Here is a 16681-nt window from a genome sequence, read left to right as displayed (position 1 = left end):
AAGATAAAGCTCGCAAAGCAGAGAGATAGGCTAACTGCGGAAAGTCAGCCAGAGGATGCCCTCGGGATGCAATTAATTTCTTGCCAAAAAATTTAAACAACTTGAAGAATTCTCGTTTAATTCAGAATTGGTCGATTGGTCGTTCGAACGCCAGCCAATGGGGCGAGTTCGCTACAAATAATGGAATAGACAATTTAATCGACAGAGAAAAAAAACACACGATTCCATGTTGGAATAATTTCCACGAGAAGTCTCGATAGATTTTCCGGTTTCACTGGCACAGATGAAACAATTATCCAGGATTAACAACTTGGGCAGCCTTGATTGAATGTACCTAATCCTAAACTTGGGATAAAAATTCACAAAAAAATACAGAAAAATAACTATTATCCTCCTGTAAAATTACTTTCACTGTGCAAAACTAATTTTCATTCAATAATAACAGTGAAAGAAAAACCTAATCAAACCGATAATATGCACTATTTGGTTTTTTGCTCGAATGAAATTTGACCGTAAAATTTTCCAAGTAGCTTTTTTTATCGTTTCGCGTTGCTTGGTGTATCGATGCGTGACGGTGAGAAATATTTGCGGACGAAACGTTTCCGTGGGCAAAAAATGCGTCGAGTTTTATCCGTGTCAAGGACACGACACGTAATGTTTGATTATGACACATAGCTCATATCCCAACGGGACAGCGCGAATTAAGAATTCCGGCTATTAAAAGACGGTAGTACTCGGGACGGATCACGCAGGAATTCCTAGTGTGGAAATCTCGCGGATAAGTACCGTTGGCCACGAGGCTTGGCTGTTTTTCTATCGCATCGCAAACAAGCCGGGAACAAGAAAATCGACCAATGAAACGCCTCGAAAGAATTTTCTGAGAAGGGAAAAACTTTGGGTTTTCTACGTGGAAAAACTCTGGGAAGGAAGAGAAAAGATGCCTTTAAATTGTGGTGATACAAAAAAAAAACGTAAACACGCTTTGTTTTCTTATTTTACATGTGTTCGCAATGCTCTCTTTGACTCGAAGTACACGCATCTAACGGTTCGACTCGCGACACAGTGTCCAAAACACAGTTTTATAAAACGTTGACTAGCCGAGCGATAAATCATAACACTCGACAAAAACATTCGAATGCTTCGTCGAATTCATCCTACGAGAAATACCACTGGAAACAAAGAAGCTTTTACGAAAAGCAATATCAACAGTCGTTGGATCGTAAGGTCAAAATAACACGGCGCGCGTGGAACGACGCGCCTGTCTCGAGGTAAACAGTGAGTGGAATACGTTCGACCGTCAAATGTCAGTCTTGTTGTGTTGTGCTGCTCCTCTCACTAGCCACAGCGAGGCGCGGCACGGCGCGCGTGTGGCGTGCCACTCCGCGCGTCGTGTAGTTCCACCTAAACACTGGCAGATTCTTAGAATTTTAGAAAAATATTGAGAATAGAGCGTAGGATTTTCAACGAATTTTAATTAACAGTTGGCGATAGAATGTACACTGCGGGAAATCGATTCGTGTGTATGGCTCGGCTAACTTCGTTCTGTACTTTCTCAGCAAAATATATCATATTCACAGTAGCACAAAGTGGGGATGCGATTCAATTTCCCACATTGTGGATTTATTACGATAATATCCGAACCCTGAGTCAATGGGCACTGTTATTACTGTGTTCTTTTTTTTCTCTCTTATTCCCCTAAACAGACCGGTCGAAGTTTCCACATCCTGCTAAACGGACGGGTCCGACGACAAAAATCCAGTTTTTCATATCTGGAGACAAAAAGTAGAAATACCGAGGAGCGCGAGGGCAACGCCCCCCTGATCATTGAGCAATCCAGTTTTACCACGGGCGAATATCCTACGTGTTTGACATAAATATTTCCATAAGATTAATAACGGGGACGCTAGTTAGCTGGCACATGGAAGTAGATTTCCACTGGTGGGGGGGAATGGAAATTCCAAGAAGAGCCAATATCCATTTGGTCTATTCGCGAATGGTTCCGACGCTTCTTGCCGCCCGTGACTGAAAACGAAAGAGAACGTAAAGCACGCGGGGCCTCGTTTTTCCTGTGGAAACTCACCTTCCCCGCAGCTTGTTCTACTTTCTCTGGGATTCCAACGAGCAGTGACGTCACGATGATCTTAAAGGAGATAGGGGGGGGGGGGGGGGAGAATTCGGACGTGAGGCTAATGTCTCCTTAAAGCCTTTAAACTACTTACTCACACGACTCTGAATGGATAGGGAACAGGCTTTTATCAGGTTTCCGTCAAACCTTCGAAAAATATCCATCCCGAGTTAAGCCGAGGAGGAAAAATGACCGGGAAATCTTGTTGCCGTGCTATTATCTTTCTCGGAGGACGACAGTGATATTTATTGGCTGAGATTTCGTGAAAGTTTAAAAGGTTGCAGAAAAATAGTGTACAGTTTGAAGGAAGGCAAGCGTGTATCGTGGCTTCTGTAGATAGTCTTAAGGGGGGAGGTTTGCTTTCTTTTGTCCGCGAGATTCCCACGATCCCTCGTTTTGCCCTCGTGCACAGGTTTGTCGAAGAAGATCGCGCTGGTAGTTGGAGCGCCGGCAGCAAATTGCCCGTCGAACTTTTACAGGCTGACTGAACGAACGTGATCGTGTCGATACTCCGCTACGTATCGTTTCATATCGCGAGAATCGAACGTGCCCCCCTTAATATCTGGCCAAACTATCGAGAAAACTCCCTTTCAACTTTTGCCAATCCGCCGATCGGCTGTTTCGTTCTCCCCCCCCCCCCCCTTAAGGCGATCTAAAACTTGCTCGATCGGTAATTACCAACTGTCGGTAAAGAAACTTTTTTCTTTCTTCTTCATTCCTCCACAACGGTCGACTCTTTCTCACAAAATATCACAAATAATTCACTTTAAAAATTGATAAAAAGGAATGGAAATGATGCAGGATAAAATGCAGAATTTTATTCATCTCTTTCAGGCATATTGCATCGCTTCTGCATTATTTGGATATCCAAGCTTTGCTGTGTTATCGTCCATTCCAGACAATCCTTCTGCTCCCAATGTACACCGGACTCTACTCGATTTTTTAAATTCACCTAACCTTTCTATCGTAGACGAATTAACCTACAGAGAGCCTACTTTGTTATTCTTATAAAATTCATTCATAGTTCTCCGAATAATACATATATATATATATATATATGTATAATTTTTTAAAAGTCAAACATTAGAAATTTCTCATTGAATTATTGAATACAATTAAGAGCTTATCCACAAGTTTGTTAAACACGGTTGAGGAGCTTTCTTGTGAGTAATATTTGAGCAGCACCTTTTACCAACTTGTTATTACGCTTGGGCTCCTGCGCAGTAGTCTCGCGCATAAAGTATCAGCTGACTTGGATTTGTGTGCGTAAATGATACCGCTTAGTCACGTACTTAACAATTTGCATATGTTCAGGTACTTTAGTTTTATATTCGGTATACTTTAGAATACTTTGGATCAACCAAATCCGGTTATATTTTATTCATAACCTTCCACCAAGCCCTCGATAATCCCATAGCTGCCTCGTATATTTAACACTAGTTTTACGGACGTTGGTTAGACCTATTTTTACCAAAGTGAGATAATTTGAATAATACACGAAAATTCAAGTTTTATATATAGAAATTAGTTCTACTTTAAATTAAATGAAAGATTTATTATTAAAAAATTTATTTAAAACATTGTTTACGTATAAATTATAATTTTGAAATACCTTTGAATGAATCAAATTGGCTCAGTCTGTAAATCTAGTGTTAACACTTTCATGAAAAAATCCATCCATCAACGAAACTAAAATATTATCGTCGAATCTAAATGGGAGAGCGGAAATAAAATACAATCACAATAGGTACTGCAAATATATGAACATTGGCAAAGTTTGTTCATAACACCAATATCACTGCTACACATCTATAGTTGGAAAAACCGTTTGATTCGCAATCCCGCATGCAAACACGCTCTTAATCACGCGCGAATCAATTATCGCTGCAGATGTTACATATTACGTATACGTATAGATAGAAGCTCGAAACTGTACACTCGATAACCAACGCAGTTATTTGTGATTCTCCTAATTCTGCCGTGACAGAAAAGAGTTTGTTTATATTTGGCGGGAAAAAACAGTAAACAGTGCTGCGCGAGTGAAGCAGCAAGAGCAGGAGGGGGAGGCGTGGCTTAGAGAGAAACACGATGTGATTTAGGATAGGAAATAAAAATAAAGAAAAAAGAAGGTATTTAGGCAGGAAGTTTGTAGCACATCTGGAAGCGAAGCACAATAGTGCATTGTCCGTTGTGCCAGGCTTAATCACGGATGTGCCCGCCCTTGTCAATTTCCATAGTTCAATTCTCCCTTGTCCAATAGAGCTCGCCTACGGATTTCGTGGAATATCGAGCCAGCTAATCTCCCGTTCAAAATATTATGATGCGAAGAGCGCGCGCACGAAAGGCTGGACGACGAAATTGTACCTCTACTGGCGAAAAGAATTAAATAAATAGAGCGCACAATGGAGCTTTTATCGCATCGCGTAAAACGACACGCAAATGTTTATTTGTGTGCGCGCGGGTACTCGAGCGCTTTGTTGATAAGATGGCGTAAAACGGAGATAGCACGCGCGTGTGAAAAGCCAACTTTGGAAAGCCGAAACGCCAAGCAAGATTCCTTGCAGGCGACGATAACAATAAAAGCTCTATGCTCTATTATATGGATGGTGTATTTGTAAATATGTTTGTAGCCACCACGAGTTTTTTCGAGGCTCGACGGAGCCCAAGGGCAAACCTGTTTTGAATCCGACTCGGCGTGCAATCCTTCGATCAACGTAGCTTCGATTGGGATTAGCGCGTTTGCGAGCGATCGAGGCGCCACGATACCGATAGTGCAGTAATCTGTTTCACCTTTTAGGGAAAAAATAAGGGGGTGGTATGCCTGACAATGGAAGCCGTACAATTGTCAATAAACCAAAGAGGCCTGCGAAGGGTGAAATCCCAACGAGGCAACATTTACGCGCGACGTTTTTGGATCGATGTCTCTCTTGGCAGAAACGATAACTTTTTTTTTTCTAATCGAAAGCACAATAGCGCGAGCAAGCAACGCTTCGCATCGTCGTTTACCATTGCGCGCGTACTCGAGTTAACACGATTTCACGCTGCACAATAATATCGGTCACTGGAGACGCGCGAGATAAGATAATAATTTACGGTAAGAGAGGAGTCGATGGCAATTCAGCGGGTATAACGAGAGAATTTAAGGAATTCGCGAGGGCAATGGCCAACGGGGAGAGATGGCGGGATGGCAGCGACGATGAGAAATAAATTTGGATGTGGAAAAAATTGAGGACAGAATTGGACAGGATTGTGTTGGGTAATTGCAATGTTTAACCTCGAGTAATCTATAGGTGAATCATCAGCGCTATCGAAAGCGTGGATAATTGGCCTGTGACGCAATTCAAATTATAGGTTAAGTCGTTGGAACGCCTTATTTTTTCAAGTTTCTCAAAGAGCTCTGGAAATATTGCTCCAATTGAACAATGGCAACTGGGTAGATATCCTATTGAATAATCACCAGCCACTTGGTTCTCGCGTGTCGAAGAAATTTTCCAATGCACTTGTCGCTGTGGTAGTTGATTTTCTATGACACTCATACACACGCACAAGCAAGCAGACGCACACGAATGCTCTGACCTGCATGTGAAAAATGTTGTTGTTGTTGTTGTTGGTTAGGTTGCACGCAGGACGCTCTCGAAGGCTAGTTTTTGGTAACGGCAGGTGTGGTGGAGGCGACAGCCAGGTAGGCTTTTCGAGGAAAATTTAGTCCTGCGAATCCGCGCTGGTCGATGAGAGGAAAGCGTATTTTTCCGTGCGATAAAAGAAGCGGTGGTTATACGCGTTGAGAGGGACGAAAGGGGATCGGGAGGGAGGCAAATCGTACCAGCTGTGCGCAGGAACGGAGGTTAGGTTAAAATTGGCGTTTGGGGGTCGCAGGGTCACCCTGATCGAGCGGGTCAACGATGGAGGGGGAGGAAAGCAGGGAAAAGGCGGGCGGGGAAGGTGGATGTAGGAAATTCAGAGGTTAGTTTTCCCCGGAAAGAAAGACGTGGGCTTTTCTTCGTACGGGGCGAACTGCTGATGTTGAAGCGAGAGAGAGAGAGAGAGAGAGAGAGTTGGTAAACCGTGGGAATGAGGGAAGGGAGAGGGAAGACGCGAAAACTAACCTAGAAAAGACGAGGGCAGTTGATCGACTATACACGGTATATGGAGTATGGAGAAAGTAAGGGGAATTGCGTGGGAGATTGGCAAGGGAAGTTAGAAATCGGTAGGCAAGGAACTAACCTCGTTGAAGGCCATCTTCTTCGCTATGCTTCCGGACTCTCGGCTGCTTCCGGCACCTTGCCCCACCGCTTCCGCTTGGGAGAATCGTGGAGAGCCGCCGGACTAGTCGTCCTGGCAGCAGCCGATCGCAATTCCCGTGCCCAAGGCAGGAAATCGCATCGAACCCTCGTACACGAAGACACTGACGGACCTTGGCAACCCTCCGCGACACACATACGTCACGGGCAGGCAGCACACGCACACACCGACCTTGACGAACAAACACGGAATCCCGGGGGAGAAAAGGCCGAGCCCACGGGACCCTTTAACTCCGCATCGTTCAGTCACGAACCAATGTTCCTATCCGCTTCCCCAAGCCTCGGGATTATCCAACATTCCTCAGGTGGGCACCTTCCTCGAGACCTTCGGTAAACCGGAAACACTTTCCTCCCCAGATTTCACCCCACGCGCTCTTTCAACCCGAGCAAATTGTCATCGAATCCTCGAGTTCCTCTTGCCACCTGACACCTCGCCGATCAACCCTGTCCGCTAATCACACTCTTTTTTCCTGTATTTATATCCGCTGCTGGACTCTCCGCAAACAGAGGGCCGCCATCTTGATTTCTGCTGTTGCGGAACGAGCCGAAAAGATGCGCGCGCAGCGTCCACAGCTGTCCGTAAATCGCCCGAATCCCTCGAATCGCCCTGCTTCACCCAACTTTGCTATATTCTACTTGTATTTACATCACATTATAATTATTACCATCTATACATTCTGCGCTCACTCACATTTTAATTCCATCCAATCCGTATAGATCAAATTATAGCCTGTAGCTTATTTGCATGATCCCGTATTAATTCTTCCTGCTGTTAAACTATTCATTTTTTTCAATAAACTTTAAATAACATTGCGTTGATCAATTTTAAAGTGAATACGATTGCCAATACCTCTTTATTTGTGATTCAAGTTTCTGCGGGAAATGTCTGGTCCGAGACGTTCGAATTTCTACTAGATTTTTTGATTGTTCGAGATTTGCGATCAGGTGTTCGGACGGCCCTGTTGCTGTATTCTGATTGGTCAAAAAAACGCGGAAACTATAAACACTAGCTGGGTTGTTCGAAAATCGAACAAATTAGATCCTTGTTTATATTATTATTTTTGTCTAATTTAATGAATTGATCGTAAAAATGAGTGTATAATTAGTTGCTCAGAAATTGTGGAACTCACTATAATGATCAATTTAAATTTTTTGAATAAATAAGCCGGCATCCCGCCGTCCGCCATGATGTATCAGAATTTAAAGATGGCTACTTATAGGTGAAATACGCAGAAGGGTTTTTTTTCGTATAATACAATTAGAGAGAGTTTTGGCCAGTTTTGGCATTAAAGCGACTCAAAGGTCGCTAGAGATTTGTGCGAGTGAGTGGAATTTGAGTGTTTGGAGGGTTAATATTTTAAGACGCGATTGAGTCGATTAAGAAAACGGTTAAGTCTGGGAAGATGGGTCGCTCGAGATCCAGATCCAAATCGCCAAGTAGGAGGCGTCATAAAAGCAAGCATTCAAGAAAACGTTCAAAATCAAGAGAAAAACATTCTAATAACAAATACTTAGAGAAGCCAAAAGAAAGAAGTTCCAAATCTAGGTAAATTTCCTTTTAGAAATCTACCTGATTTCCCTCTAATCTATGATGTACCATTTCCGCCATTTTATAGCTCCCTATATGCATATATTCTTTAGGCTAGTAAATATGCAATTTTTGTCTTTATCAGGACTATTCGAAGCATTCCAATTACTATTTCTGTTGTGTGCAGGCCAATCTCACTAGCAGTCATTAGTTGACATATTATATTTTTTTTGTAGGAAGAGATCACATTCTGCTTCATCCAGTTCAGGCTCCGATGTCTCTGATGATGTACATATTGTCAGCCACAAGAAACGTTCATACAGAGAAAGAGATCGTAAGATGGATGAAGTTGAAAGGCTTGCAGAGATGGAAAGGCAAAGGTGAATATAGCAAAGAGTTTACCTGGTTCCCTTGGATTTTCTTGTCAGGGTTGGCTCAGACTACGTTAAATTTAAATAGAAGAAGTTATACTCTATCATTGATTTTTTGAAAAAAGTTTGTTATTAGAGCCGTTTGGGCTGTTTACTGTTTCTCTTATTTCATTGTTCTCCAACCCTGATTTAATGTGCTAGATAATTTCATTGCACATCAAGAGGAACAAGGAAATTACAAGTAATTGATTTTTAATAGAGTATATTTTATACATCCAATTTATACTTGTGTTATCAGGAAAAAGAAAGAATTATCAAACAAAACCCTTGCCACGAGTACGGTTGGGTAAGATAGTAATTTTTTTTTTAATGGTGATGGTTAATGAATTCATTAGATTTAAAAATGAAACTATTATAGCTAAGTATGCAAAAGCATGCTTAAAAAGTAAATTAATTTTTTGTATTGGTTAGAGTAACATGACTATCTCTTGTGTCTACACTCGATAGATTATTTTTGTTCACTGTTAGTTTTGGTATAATTAAGAAAGATGTAAAAGCATGCTTTTATATTAAAGTAGTGGACCTCTAGTAGTACTAGAACAAAACTTTGTATGTATATGCCTACAGACGTCAAAGAGAGGTTGAACAGAAAATGGTAGAGGAGGAGGCAGCGAAACGTATCGAAGAGCTGGTGAGGAAGCGGGTGGAAGAGGAATTAGAGAAGAGAAAGGAAGAGATAGAGGCAGAAGTACAGAGGCGAGTGGAAGAAGCGAAACGGGCTATGGAGCGTCAAATGATGGAGGAGATGGAGTGGAGGCAAGCAAAACTACGTGAGGAGGAAAAACGAAGAGAGGTAAGACTAATCCAGAGAAATATTGGCCAGGTTTAGCCCAAGCGCTGTTACTATCAGCAAGCAATGAGTTTAATGTTCCTCGATCAAAAACTCCTATTTTTCCTAAAGAAATAATTGATATTTCCAATGCTCGTTACTTGACGAAAATGAATGTAATGTAAGCGTAAAATTTACTCAAATGCATAGTCCGTGATGCTTGGGTAGGTAAGACATTAATCCTTTGTACTATAGATAAGTATGAGTCGATATTTGTAAATAAAAGAAGTACTTTGAAGTTAAAGGTGAATGAATTTTAAAGGTACAAAGAGAATAATTCTACACTTTTCACTTCAAAGATCAGGATCAAACTCTACAGCTTTAAAAATCTGATATCGAGCTCTGCGATAATTTCGCAGTCACAGCGTTTGGGCTTGAAGCATTGTGGTTGGATATTCTGAAGATTCTTTTATTTGGAAACCACGGTACTTCAGTTTATAGTATTCATCAAAGTTTCGTTGTTGGAAAGATTTACTTTATTATGTGAAAGCAATTTTGATACCACAGGCGGATGCTTCAGGTTTCTATAAGCAAAATATTATACCTGTATAACATGTATATACTTGTATCTGTATAACATTATAATCTTTCATCATTTTTTTATACGACTATGAGATGTCGATTAGCGAAACATTTTCATTTTTACGTATGAAAATTTTCGCTGCGAACGAACCTCTTAGACGTACAGACCAAAGTATTAATATTAATCTATATAGTTAATTTCTTCGCGAACGGGAGAGAAGATAACTTGATCACGAGCTAACGAGTCCCCCTTTTTTTTTCACCATACAAGTATTTTGCCAATTAGCTGAGAAAAAGAGATTAGAACACGATTACACGCTTGATTCCATATATATTATTGTCAATTGTTTACTTATGAGATTGAACTGTTGTAGCGTAGAAGATCAAATATAGAGCTATATAGTTTGCCATTGATTATAAAATTAAAAATAAAGTTGTGTTAAGAAAAATATAGTTCGATAATTGTTAAAACGGGAACTCTGAATACCTTCCGTAAATCTGTCTACGCGTAGTTCTCCTTATCGAAGATTCTACTTACCTCTTTTAAGCGTTATATATCAATTAATTTACTCCATTTTTTATTTGTGTTCGGCGTCAGTAGAAGTTCCATTTAAAGATAAGAACAGGGATCTTCGGAAACTGTAAGAAATGTACTCTAATCTTGTTGAATTAAAGTAGAAGAGAGATTAGACGAAAGAGCGAAAGATGTATTATTAGTCTTTTAGCCAGTGTCTTAGCCAAGCATCCCTGTAACGATAAATGAAAATGAATGAATTATATTATAGCGATAGCGAGGCGTCCTACGTATACCGAATGATTTAGAGTCCCTGAAAAGACAGCACTTTTGTTCCATCTCATCAGTCACTTTAGCTCCGACAATGAATTGGTAAAGGCGTCAACTTCACCTAGTTTTCGGTCAAAGGGGCAATGACCCTTGGTAAACTTTCTCGTGTTTTTTTTTTCTTTCTTTCTTTTTTTTGTCGTCGTTGCAACGTTGCAGCACTCAAGTTTACACGCGTCTACAGGTGCTTCAGAAAGATCCTAGAGAGTGTGCGAGAGGAGAGAGAAAGGCAGACAGAGTGTGTGTACATGTGTGAATGGTCGAGAGCGAGAGGAGTAGATAATTTAGAAATAGAGGGAGAGAGGAAAACCAGGAAGAAACAGAACAGATAAAGGAGAGGTAGAAATTAAGGGAGTGAAAAAAAAAAGATTAGAGAAAAATCCCATAGCAACAAAGCACGACCTAGCAATGTATAGGTCACCTTCCTCTTACTGACTACCAACAGAAGATGCCGGTATTTTATTCACTGCTGAATGATTCTCGATGAAGAAGGCATCCCCTACGTGCTGGCGTGTGAGCTCCATTCAGGTATTATCCAATTTATATATTCATAATTCATTTTATACCAATATTTATTACTGCTATCATATATATATACATATATATTCCATGTTTTGAGAGATATATATATATATTACATATATAATAAAGAGAAAGATCGCAGGGATGATTTTAGATTGTTAAAGAGATAATGTGTCTGGGAGACGAGGCAAGTGTCAGGTGGATGGCATCTCGATAACGTTGAATGAAAAATCCAGTTTTTGTTTCTCCGCTGTTTTATCCTCTTATGTTCTGTACCGACGCTTAAGAACGATATGGTTTTTATTTTCCGTTTCCCTTGACTGGTAATGTATACACATACACACATACACACACACACACACACACACACACACACACGTTTTCTCAATATTAAAACTAGTTGTACGCACTTAACGGAAATAAAGCCGTCGTGCTACCGCGATTCTATGTAAGAAGAAGAAGATTCTGTATCACGTATATACATAGATAATTTTTGCATGAAAAATAGATTCGAAACTCTCATCGCTTCACCTTTCGCTTTCAAGTGGCTACCCGAGTCTTCGTGTTTTCATCTTGGGGAAACTATAACTGTAAACAACATTCGATGCCAAGTAAGAGAGAGAGGAGCTCCGAAAACTCTAAGGATTTTGGGTTTAGAGCTGCGCAATTGTATCGATGATCGAGCTACCAGCCATCCTCCTCAGAGATCCGATCTCTCTAAACTTTCTTCATTTATTCCCAAACGATTTCTCCCATAAAGGTTCTTAGGATGTGTAACACTAGGCTCTTGATAGCGGCACTATTCTTTTGGATTATGAACGGTGTAACAACAGCTGAGCGTCGACATTGATAATACTCTTTGAGAACACGTTTCATTGTCATTGTAGGAGGAAGAGCGGAAAAAGCGCGAGGAACTTGAGAGGATCATGGAAGAGAACAACAGAAAAATCGAAGAGGCTCAGAAGAAATTGGTGAGTTGACATTGCGCGAGGCACGCGTGTCTTGAGCCGCGTGTCTCGAGAAAATAGCTCTTTAACGTCCTTCACCACTGCAATAATTGTCTTCTTTTGCAGGCTGAGGAAAGATTGGCCATGGTGGAGGAGCAACGTTTGATGGAGGAAGAGAGACAGAAAATGAGGAAAGAACACGAGAAGAGGATAAAAGAAGAGCAGAAGAAGATTCTCGGAAAAAACAACTCGAGGCCAAAATTATCCTTTACGCTTAAACCAGTTACGTGAGTCCGCATCATTTCGTGCACTTGTATATGTACATATGATAGTCACGTATACTTGACAAATTGGAAATATTAATTTATGGGAGGAGGATACACGCTCCTTCTTCGGTTGCATCTAGGTGTTTTGAGACAATGCAGCTTTAACTTTCTCCCCCTTGATAGAAGAAACCGCAAAAGATTTACAAATATTCGCATCTTACGTTTGCACGAGTCGTTAAAATTTCACGAGGACTGCCGCAGATAACGATTTAATTTACATTAAATTTTTCGCTTTTTGCGTGTTCCTCGTGAATTTTTCTCCGTTCTGCAGACACGTTTCTTGATTAGCTCATTCGATTATTTCATCCGTTATAAGTATCTCTCGAGTATATACTCGGGAATATTCTTCTCAGAAGTAAAATGTAATGGCTGAAGTTGTGCGCAAATCTGATAAAAGACACGTAAATTATTTTGCTTCTGAAAGACATGCTTGCTCGTGGTGCAAATGCTCGTAAGATCTGTGCTTCGATAAAACTTGCATATAAAGTGTATATATTAGAATTCTTTCTTCGATATTGAACCAGAGATCGCGCGAATCTTACGTGCAGCTGTGTCACTTGTAACTTTCATCGAGACGCTCATTTTTTAAAATCGATGTAAATAGTCTTTAGTCATTTGCAGATTGTCAATGATTTTAATTCATATTGACCAGTCGACGTTAATGATGTATATAGAGAGACGCTTTTAAAGAAATTTCTCACTATTCCACCCAGGATAACCAATTTTTATCGATAGCCACAAAATACTGCGTATTGAAAGTACCGCTTATAATTATGTTACAAAGGCACGAAAACTTTGAAAATTCGTTTCATGATTTTATGGTAAGTTTTTTACCACGATCAAATTTTCTTAGTTACGGAAAAATGCTAACTTTCTTATCACGTGTCAAATAGTATAAAAGTTTTCCTCGTAATCGTTTACGTGTGTATCGCGGCAAGAGCTTTACACAATCTTATATTATGCATCGGATATTGTTACTTGTAAAATAAAACATTTCTATGAATAATTGTGTTCTTTTATTTCGACCTACAAAAAGTTATTTCAACAGTTTTCTCAACTTTAGCTTGCCCTTAGAAAAGTATATTTTTTTACTATTTTATATCCTATTGATCGTCAGATCCATTAGGATTGATTAAAGTATTACTCCTCTGTTTGATTGATTTGCCCAGAGCAAACATACAACTGCCCAAATAGGGTTGGAAGTCTGTGATAGTTTGCTCGTAAGCCAGCACGAAATTTCCTGTATTTGTGTTTGGGTTGGCCGGCAGGTCCATAACCACTACAATTAAATATTAGTCAAATTTTCATGTTGTGCTGAACTTGCTAAAAAAAAATGTATACCTTTTAGAAGACTTTCGAGGACATCTGGATATAAGCGTAAAGTAACTCTGGTACTAGGTGGATGCATTCGAGGATTCGTATTGATCTCTATCAACCAGACTGATAAATCATCCGCAATCATGAAATCAGCACCGAACAACTCGAAGCTGAATTTCCTTCTCTCCACGTGTTCCTGGGCCGCTAGCATAGTGGCTACAACGGCTTGGCACATTTTTGGATAAATCAAATCGTACCATGGTTCACCTTTGTGCCCTACTGATCTGATGACAACGATGAATCAACAACGAGGATCGTACGAACGACTTTCGATCCAAGCAAAAAATTTATAACTGCTTTTTTTTTTATGGATTTTGAAGAAGTTGCTATTTCGCACTCCAAGTCTTCAGGAAGTAAAGTTTAAGCAAGTAACAACGTTAATTTGATAAAGGATAGGCTGTATCGTGTATATTATTGAAAAAATAGCTAAATCCACGTAGCGAGCTTACCTTAGCAAAAAGTAACTGCTATCACTGGCTGTATTTATAAAACCGTACAGATATAAATTTTTTGTTTGCGAAAGAAATATTAAGGCGCTTCAACTAACTTGAGATAACTGTTCAACATATCGCAATCCCAGTCCTGAGAACGAATAGAATTTTTTGGCTGGATGTATTTATTTTGGATTGCAGTATTACATAAGTGAATAGTTTCGTGGTAAGTGTCAAAAGTGAAGGGCCTAGAACTGAACCTTAGGAAGGATTCCCTAAGGATAATTAAGCGTTTAGTAATAGCCGATTTGGGAAAACAAAATTGATTTATAATGTACTTGCTTGTAAATCCATATGGTTAATGGATAACTTTTTGTAACGAGAAACCACTGTCTGACGTCAAATTTTGTACCATGGACTAGAAAGGGCCTTTCTGAAAGAATCAGTGATTTTTCTCGTAATAATTGCGCATTTTCTTAAAAATGTTTCTTTACGAACCTATGTATTTTTGCACAATGAAATAATCTTTTGGACAGTCCTGGACTCGTTTATTGATATTGACTAACTTATGAGACATTATTATACCTGTGCCACAGCACAAGTCGCTCGGTTTCAGAATCCAAATGTTCCTAATACCATTGAGCTCGTACTGCGGGTCGACTGACTTTACTTTTTTCAACGTTTCATTTGCTACTGTATAAAGACTCTGTAAAATGATTTATTCTTTTTTATTTCGAGATTTACACTTAATTGTAGTAAAGAGACTTACGGATAAGGACGGGGAGCTGTCGAAATCATTATCCGGATTATCAGCAATTCCATAACCCTCGTGAATGACTTTGAGGTAGTCATCGACGAACGAGTCCCACTTGTCAGAGTCGACTGGGGATTCCTCGACGTCCAAATTCTCGTCATTCTCAGCCGCCACGAATTCCTCGCATCTTTCAATGGCAAATTCCACCTGTTTCAGTGGGATACGAGAATGTCCCCTGGTGGACAAATTGACTCCTTGGTCCATCTGATCGACGAGAAATTTCAAAAGACTCGTAGCTGCTGTTCTCCTATAATCCTTGATAAAAGCACATTTGTCTCGTACCACGTTGTAACTTCTTGGAAATTGCACGCTGGATATGTTTTCTTCGTTGTACCAGTGAGCATTTTGTAAAATTGATGCTAGACCCAACTATTTTTATTTATGTGAATAAATTTTAATTTTTTTTATGCATTTTTGCCCATAGATTAAATACATCGTATTTAAGGGATTCACCTTTGAAGTATATACGAATGATCTTTGAAATCTGTTGAGGAAAGCGTCTGGTTTTATATGCCCACCCCAGTCAATGAAATCGTTCCGACAGTCCCAGATGAAATCTGGAGGCACATCCTTCAGAGTCTCGAAAGTTATGTATTTTTCGTTGAAGCTTCCATCTCGCAGTCGAATGTCACCCAACGATGGAGCATCCAAACTCACGACGCTTCCTTCAGCGAAATGGTAAGGTTTTCGTGAAATAATTATGAGAAATTAAATCAATTTCGTTTCTTACAAGCATGCAATTAATTTGATGGATTTTACAGAATGATGACATACCATATGGAACGTGCCTGGTTCTCGAGGATTCATACTTTTGGACCCAACCTCTCTTTCTCATTGATTCCTCCAAGTATGGAATGTCTCCCCGGATCAAAAATATCTTTTTATTCTTCAAAGAGAAAAGATTCATAAGTATAATAATGCTTCAAATGGAAGATAGTTGATCGAATACCTTCACAGCCTCCTGTATCTTCTGCTGAATCCGAAAGATAGTTTCTCTCTCACTTGGGTCCACCAGAGAGTAATCCAGAATTTTGTCCACATGATTGCTAGCATTTAATTTCGCTTCCAATCTAAATAAATTTGTGGCTGTGTTCGTTACACCGATCTTCTCTGCTTGAGAACTGGCAGGATTTATCTTTGGTGCAGAATTGATTTCTCTATACTGTAATTTTCTATCTGAGAAATTTTCGTTCAGTGGCAAGTCAAAAGAATTTTTAATCTGCTCGCTCAGTCTGTTTGGACTTATTCTTTTTTCTTTCGTAGTTTTCTTGGCGACCTTGATTATCACACGCATTTTTGTTGTACAAATTTTGCATGAAAAATTCTCCAATAGATAGAAAATTATTTTTACTTTTTCACCTGAGGATCAGAAGTCTCCATGAATTTCACCTGAACCGATTTCAACTTTTTAGCCTCCTGATGAACCAGCTTCCCCGTAGGTTTTGCCAATTGTTGCTCCATTTGCTTGTCGAATAATTTACTACTTTTGTCCTTGTAAGAATTCTTCGGGGTAGAAATGGTCCTCTTGAACGAAGTGCTCTTTTTATCCCCTCCATGCTTGCTTTCGTTGCCTATAACGATCGAGTTTATCACCGTTAAATAATTTTTCTCAATTAGACAGAATTCTTAAGCTGAAACCAACCTAAAATTAATTCCTGTGACTTTTGTCTTTCAGTCTGATTCTTAT

At 39.8% G+C, this 16681-nt stretch overlaps 3 protein-coding genes across 4 annotated transcripts in view; 1 reads left to right on the top strand and 2 right to left on the bottom strand.

Moving 5' to 3' along the window:
- GckIII (Germinal centre kinase III) overlaps positions 1 to 6960 on the bottom strand; it is a 50066-nt gene extending 43106 nt beyond the window's left edge. The window contains exon 1 of the mRNA XM_066731669.1: positions 6350 to 6960. Coding sequence (XP_066587766.1) covers positions 6350 to 6364 — 15 coding nt within the window. The 5' untranslated portion in view covers positions 6365 to 6960. The remainder of the gene's footprint in view (positions 1 to 6349) is intronic.
- A 655-nt stretch (positions 6961 to 7615) lies between these two features.
- On the top strand, positions 7616 to 13371 carry Arglu1 (Arginine and glutamate rich 1). Of its 2 annotated transcripts, XM_066731905.1 has the most exons (6): positions 7617 to 7972; positions 8191 to 8334; positions 8624 to 8671; positions 8953 to 9178; positions 11987 to 12070; positions 12173 to 13371. In XM_066731905.1, the coding sequence occupies exons 1-6, from the start codon at positions 7830 to 7832 to the stop codon at positions 12335 to 12337; spliced, it is 810 nt and encodes a 269-aa protein (XP_066588002.1). In that variant the 5' UTR covers positions 7617 to 7829; the 3' UTR covers positions 12338 to 13371. The 2 variants fall into 2 exon arrangements, with proteins under 2 accessions (XP_066588003.1, XP_066588002.1); XM_066731906.1 differs by lacking the exon at positions 8624 to 8671 and having other exon boundaries at positions 7616 to 7972.
- Positions 13372 to 13475: 104 nt separating this feature from the next.
- LOC136776200 (tubulin glycylase 3A-like) lies at positions 13476 to 16443 on the bottom strand. Its single transcript, XM_066731580.1, has 10 exons — positions 16354 to 16443; positions 15944 to 16270; positions 15769 to 15880; positions 15448 to 15659; positions 14950 to 15363; positions 14679 to 14886; positions 14523 to 14613; positions 14297 to 14455; positions 13714 to 13973; positions 13476 to 13651 (listed from the first exon to the last, which is right to left on the bottom strand). The coding sequence occupies exons 1-10, from the start codon at positions 16372 to 16374 to the stop codon at positions 13476 to 13478; spliced, it is 1980 nt and encodes a 659-aa protein (XP_066587677.1). The 5' UTR covers positions 16375 to 16443.
- Positions 16444 to 16681: the final 238 nt, after the last annotated feature.

This window comes from Prorops nasuta, unplaced genomic scaffold (genome assembly GCF_024137725.1).
Source record: "Prorops nasuta isolate Cenicafe-Biocafe unplaced genomic scaffold, Cenicafe_Pnas_1.2 PNAS00009, whole genome shotgun sequence".
Lineage (NCBI taxonomy): Eukaryota > Metazoa > Arthropoda > Insecta > Hymenoptera > Bethylidae > Prorops > Prorops nasuta.
Note: the sequence above shows the minus strand (reverse complement) of the source record. Positions and strands in the feature narration are given on the sequence as shown.

What these genes read in the sequence shown, in the direction of transcription:
- Arglu1 (XM_066731905.1), top strand. Translation starts at nt 7,830, where the DNA reads ATGGGTCGCTCGAGATCCAGATCCAAATCGCCAAGTAGGAGGCGTCAT. An exon ending in CTTGCCACGAGTACGGTTGG is followed by an intron (nt 8,672 to 8,952) that starts GTAAGATAGTAA and finishes ATATGCCTACAG; the next exon opens with ACGTCAAAGAGAGGTTGAAC. An exon ending in AGGAGGAAAAACGAAGAGAG is followed by an intron (nt 9,179 to 11,986) that starts GTAAGACTAATC and finishes TTGTCATTGTAG; the next exon opens with GAGGAAGAGCGGAAAAAGCG.
- LOC136776200 (XM_066731580.1), bottom strand. Translation starts at nt 16,374, where the DNA reads ATGGAGACTTCTGATCCTCAG. An exon ending in ATGTTGAACAGTTATCTCAA is followed by an intron (nt 13,974 to 14,296) that starts GTTAGTTGAAGC and finishes CGTTGTCATCAG; the next exon opens with ATCAGTAGGGCACAAAGGTG. An exon ending in CCTCGAAAGTCTTCTAAAAG is followed by an intron (nt 13,652 to 13,713) that starts GTATACATTTTT and finishes ATTTAATTGTAG; the next exon opens with TGGTTATGGACCTGCCGGCC.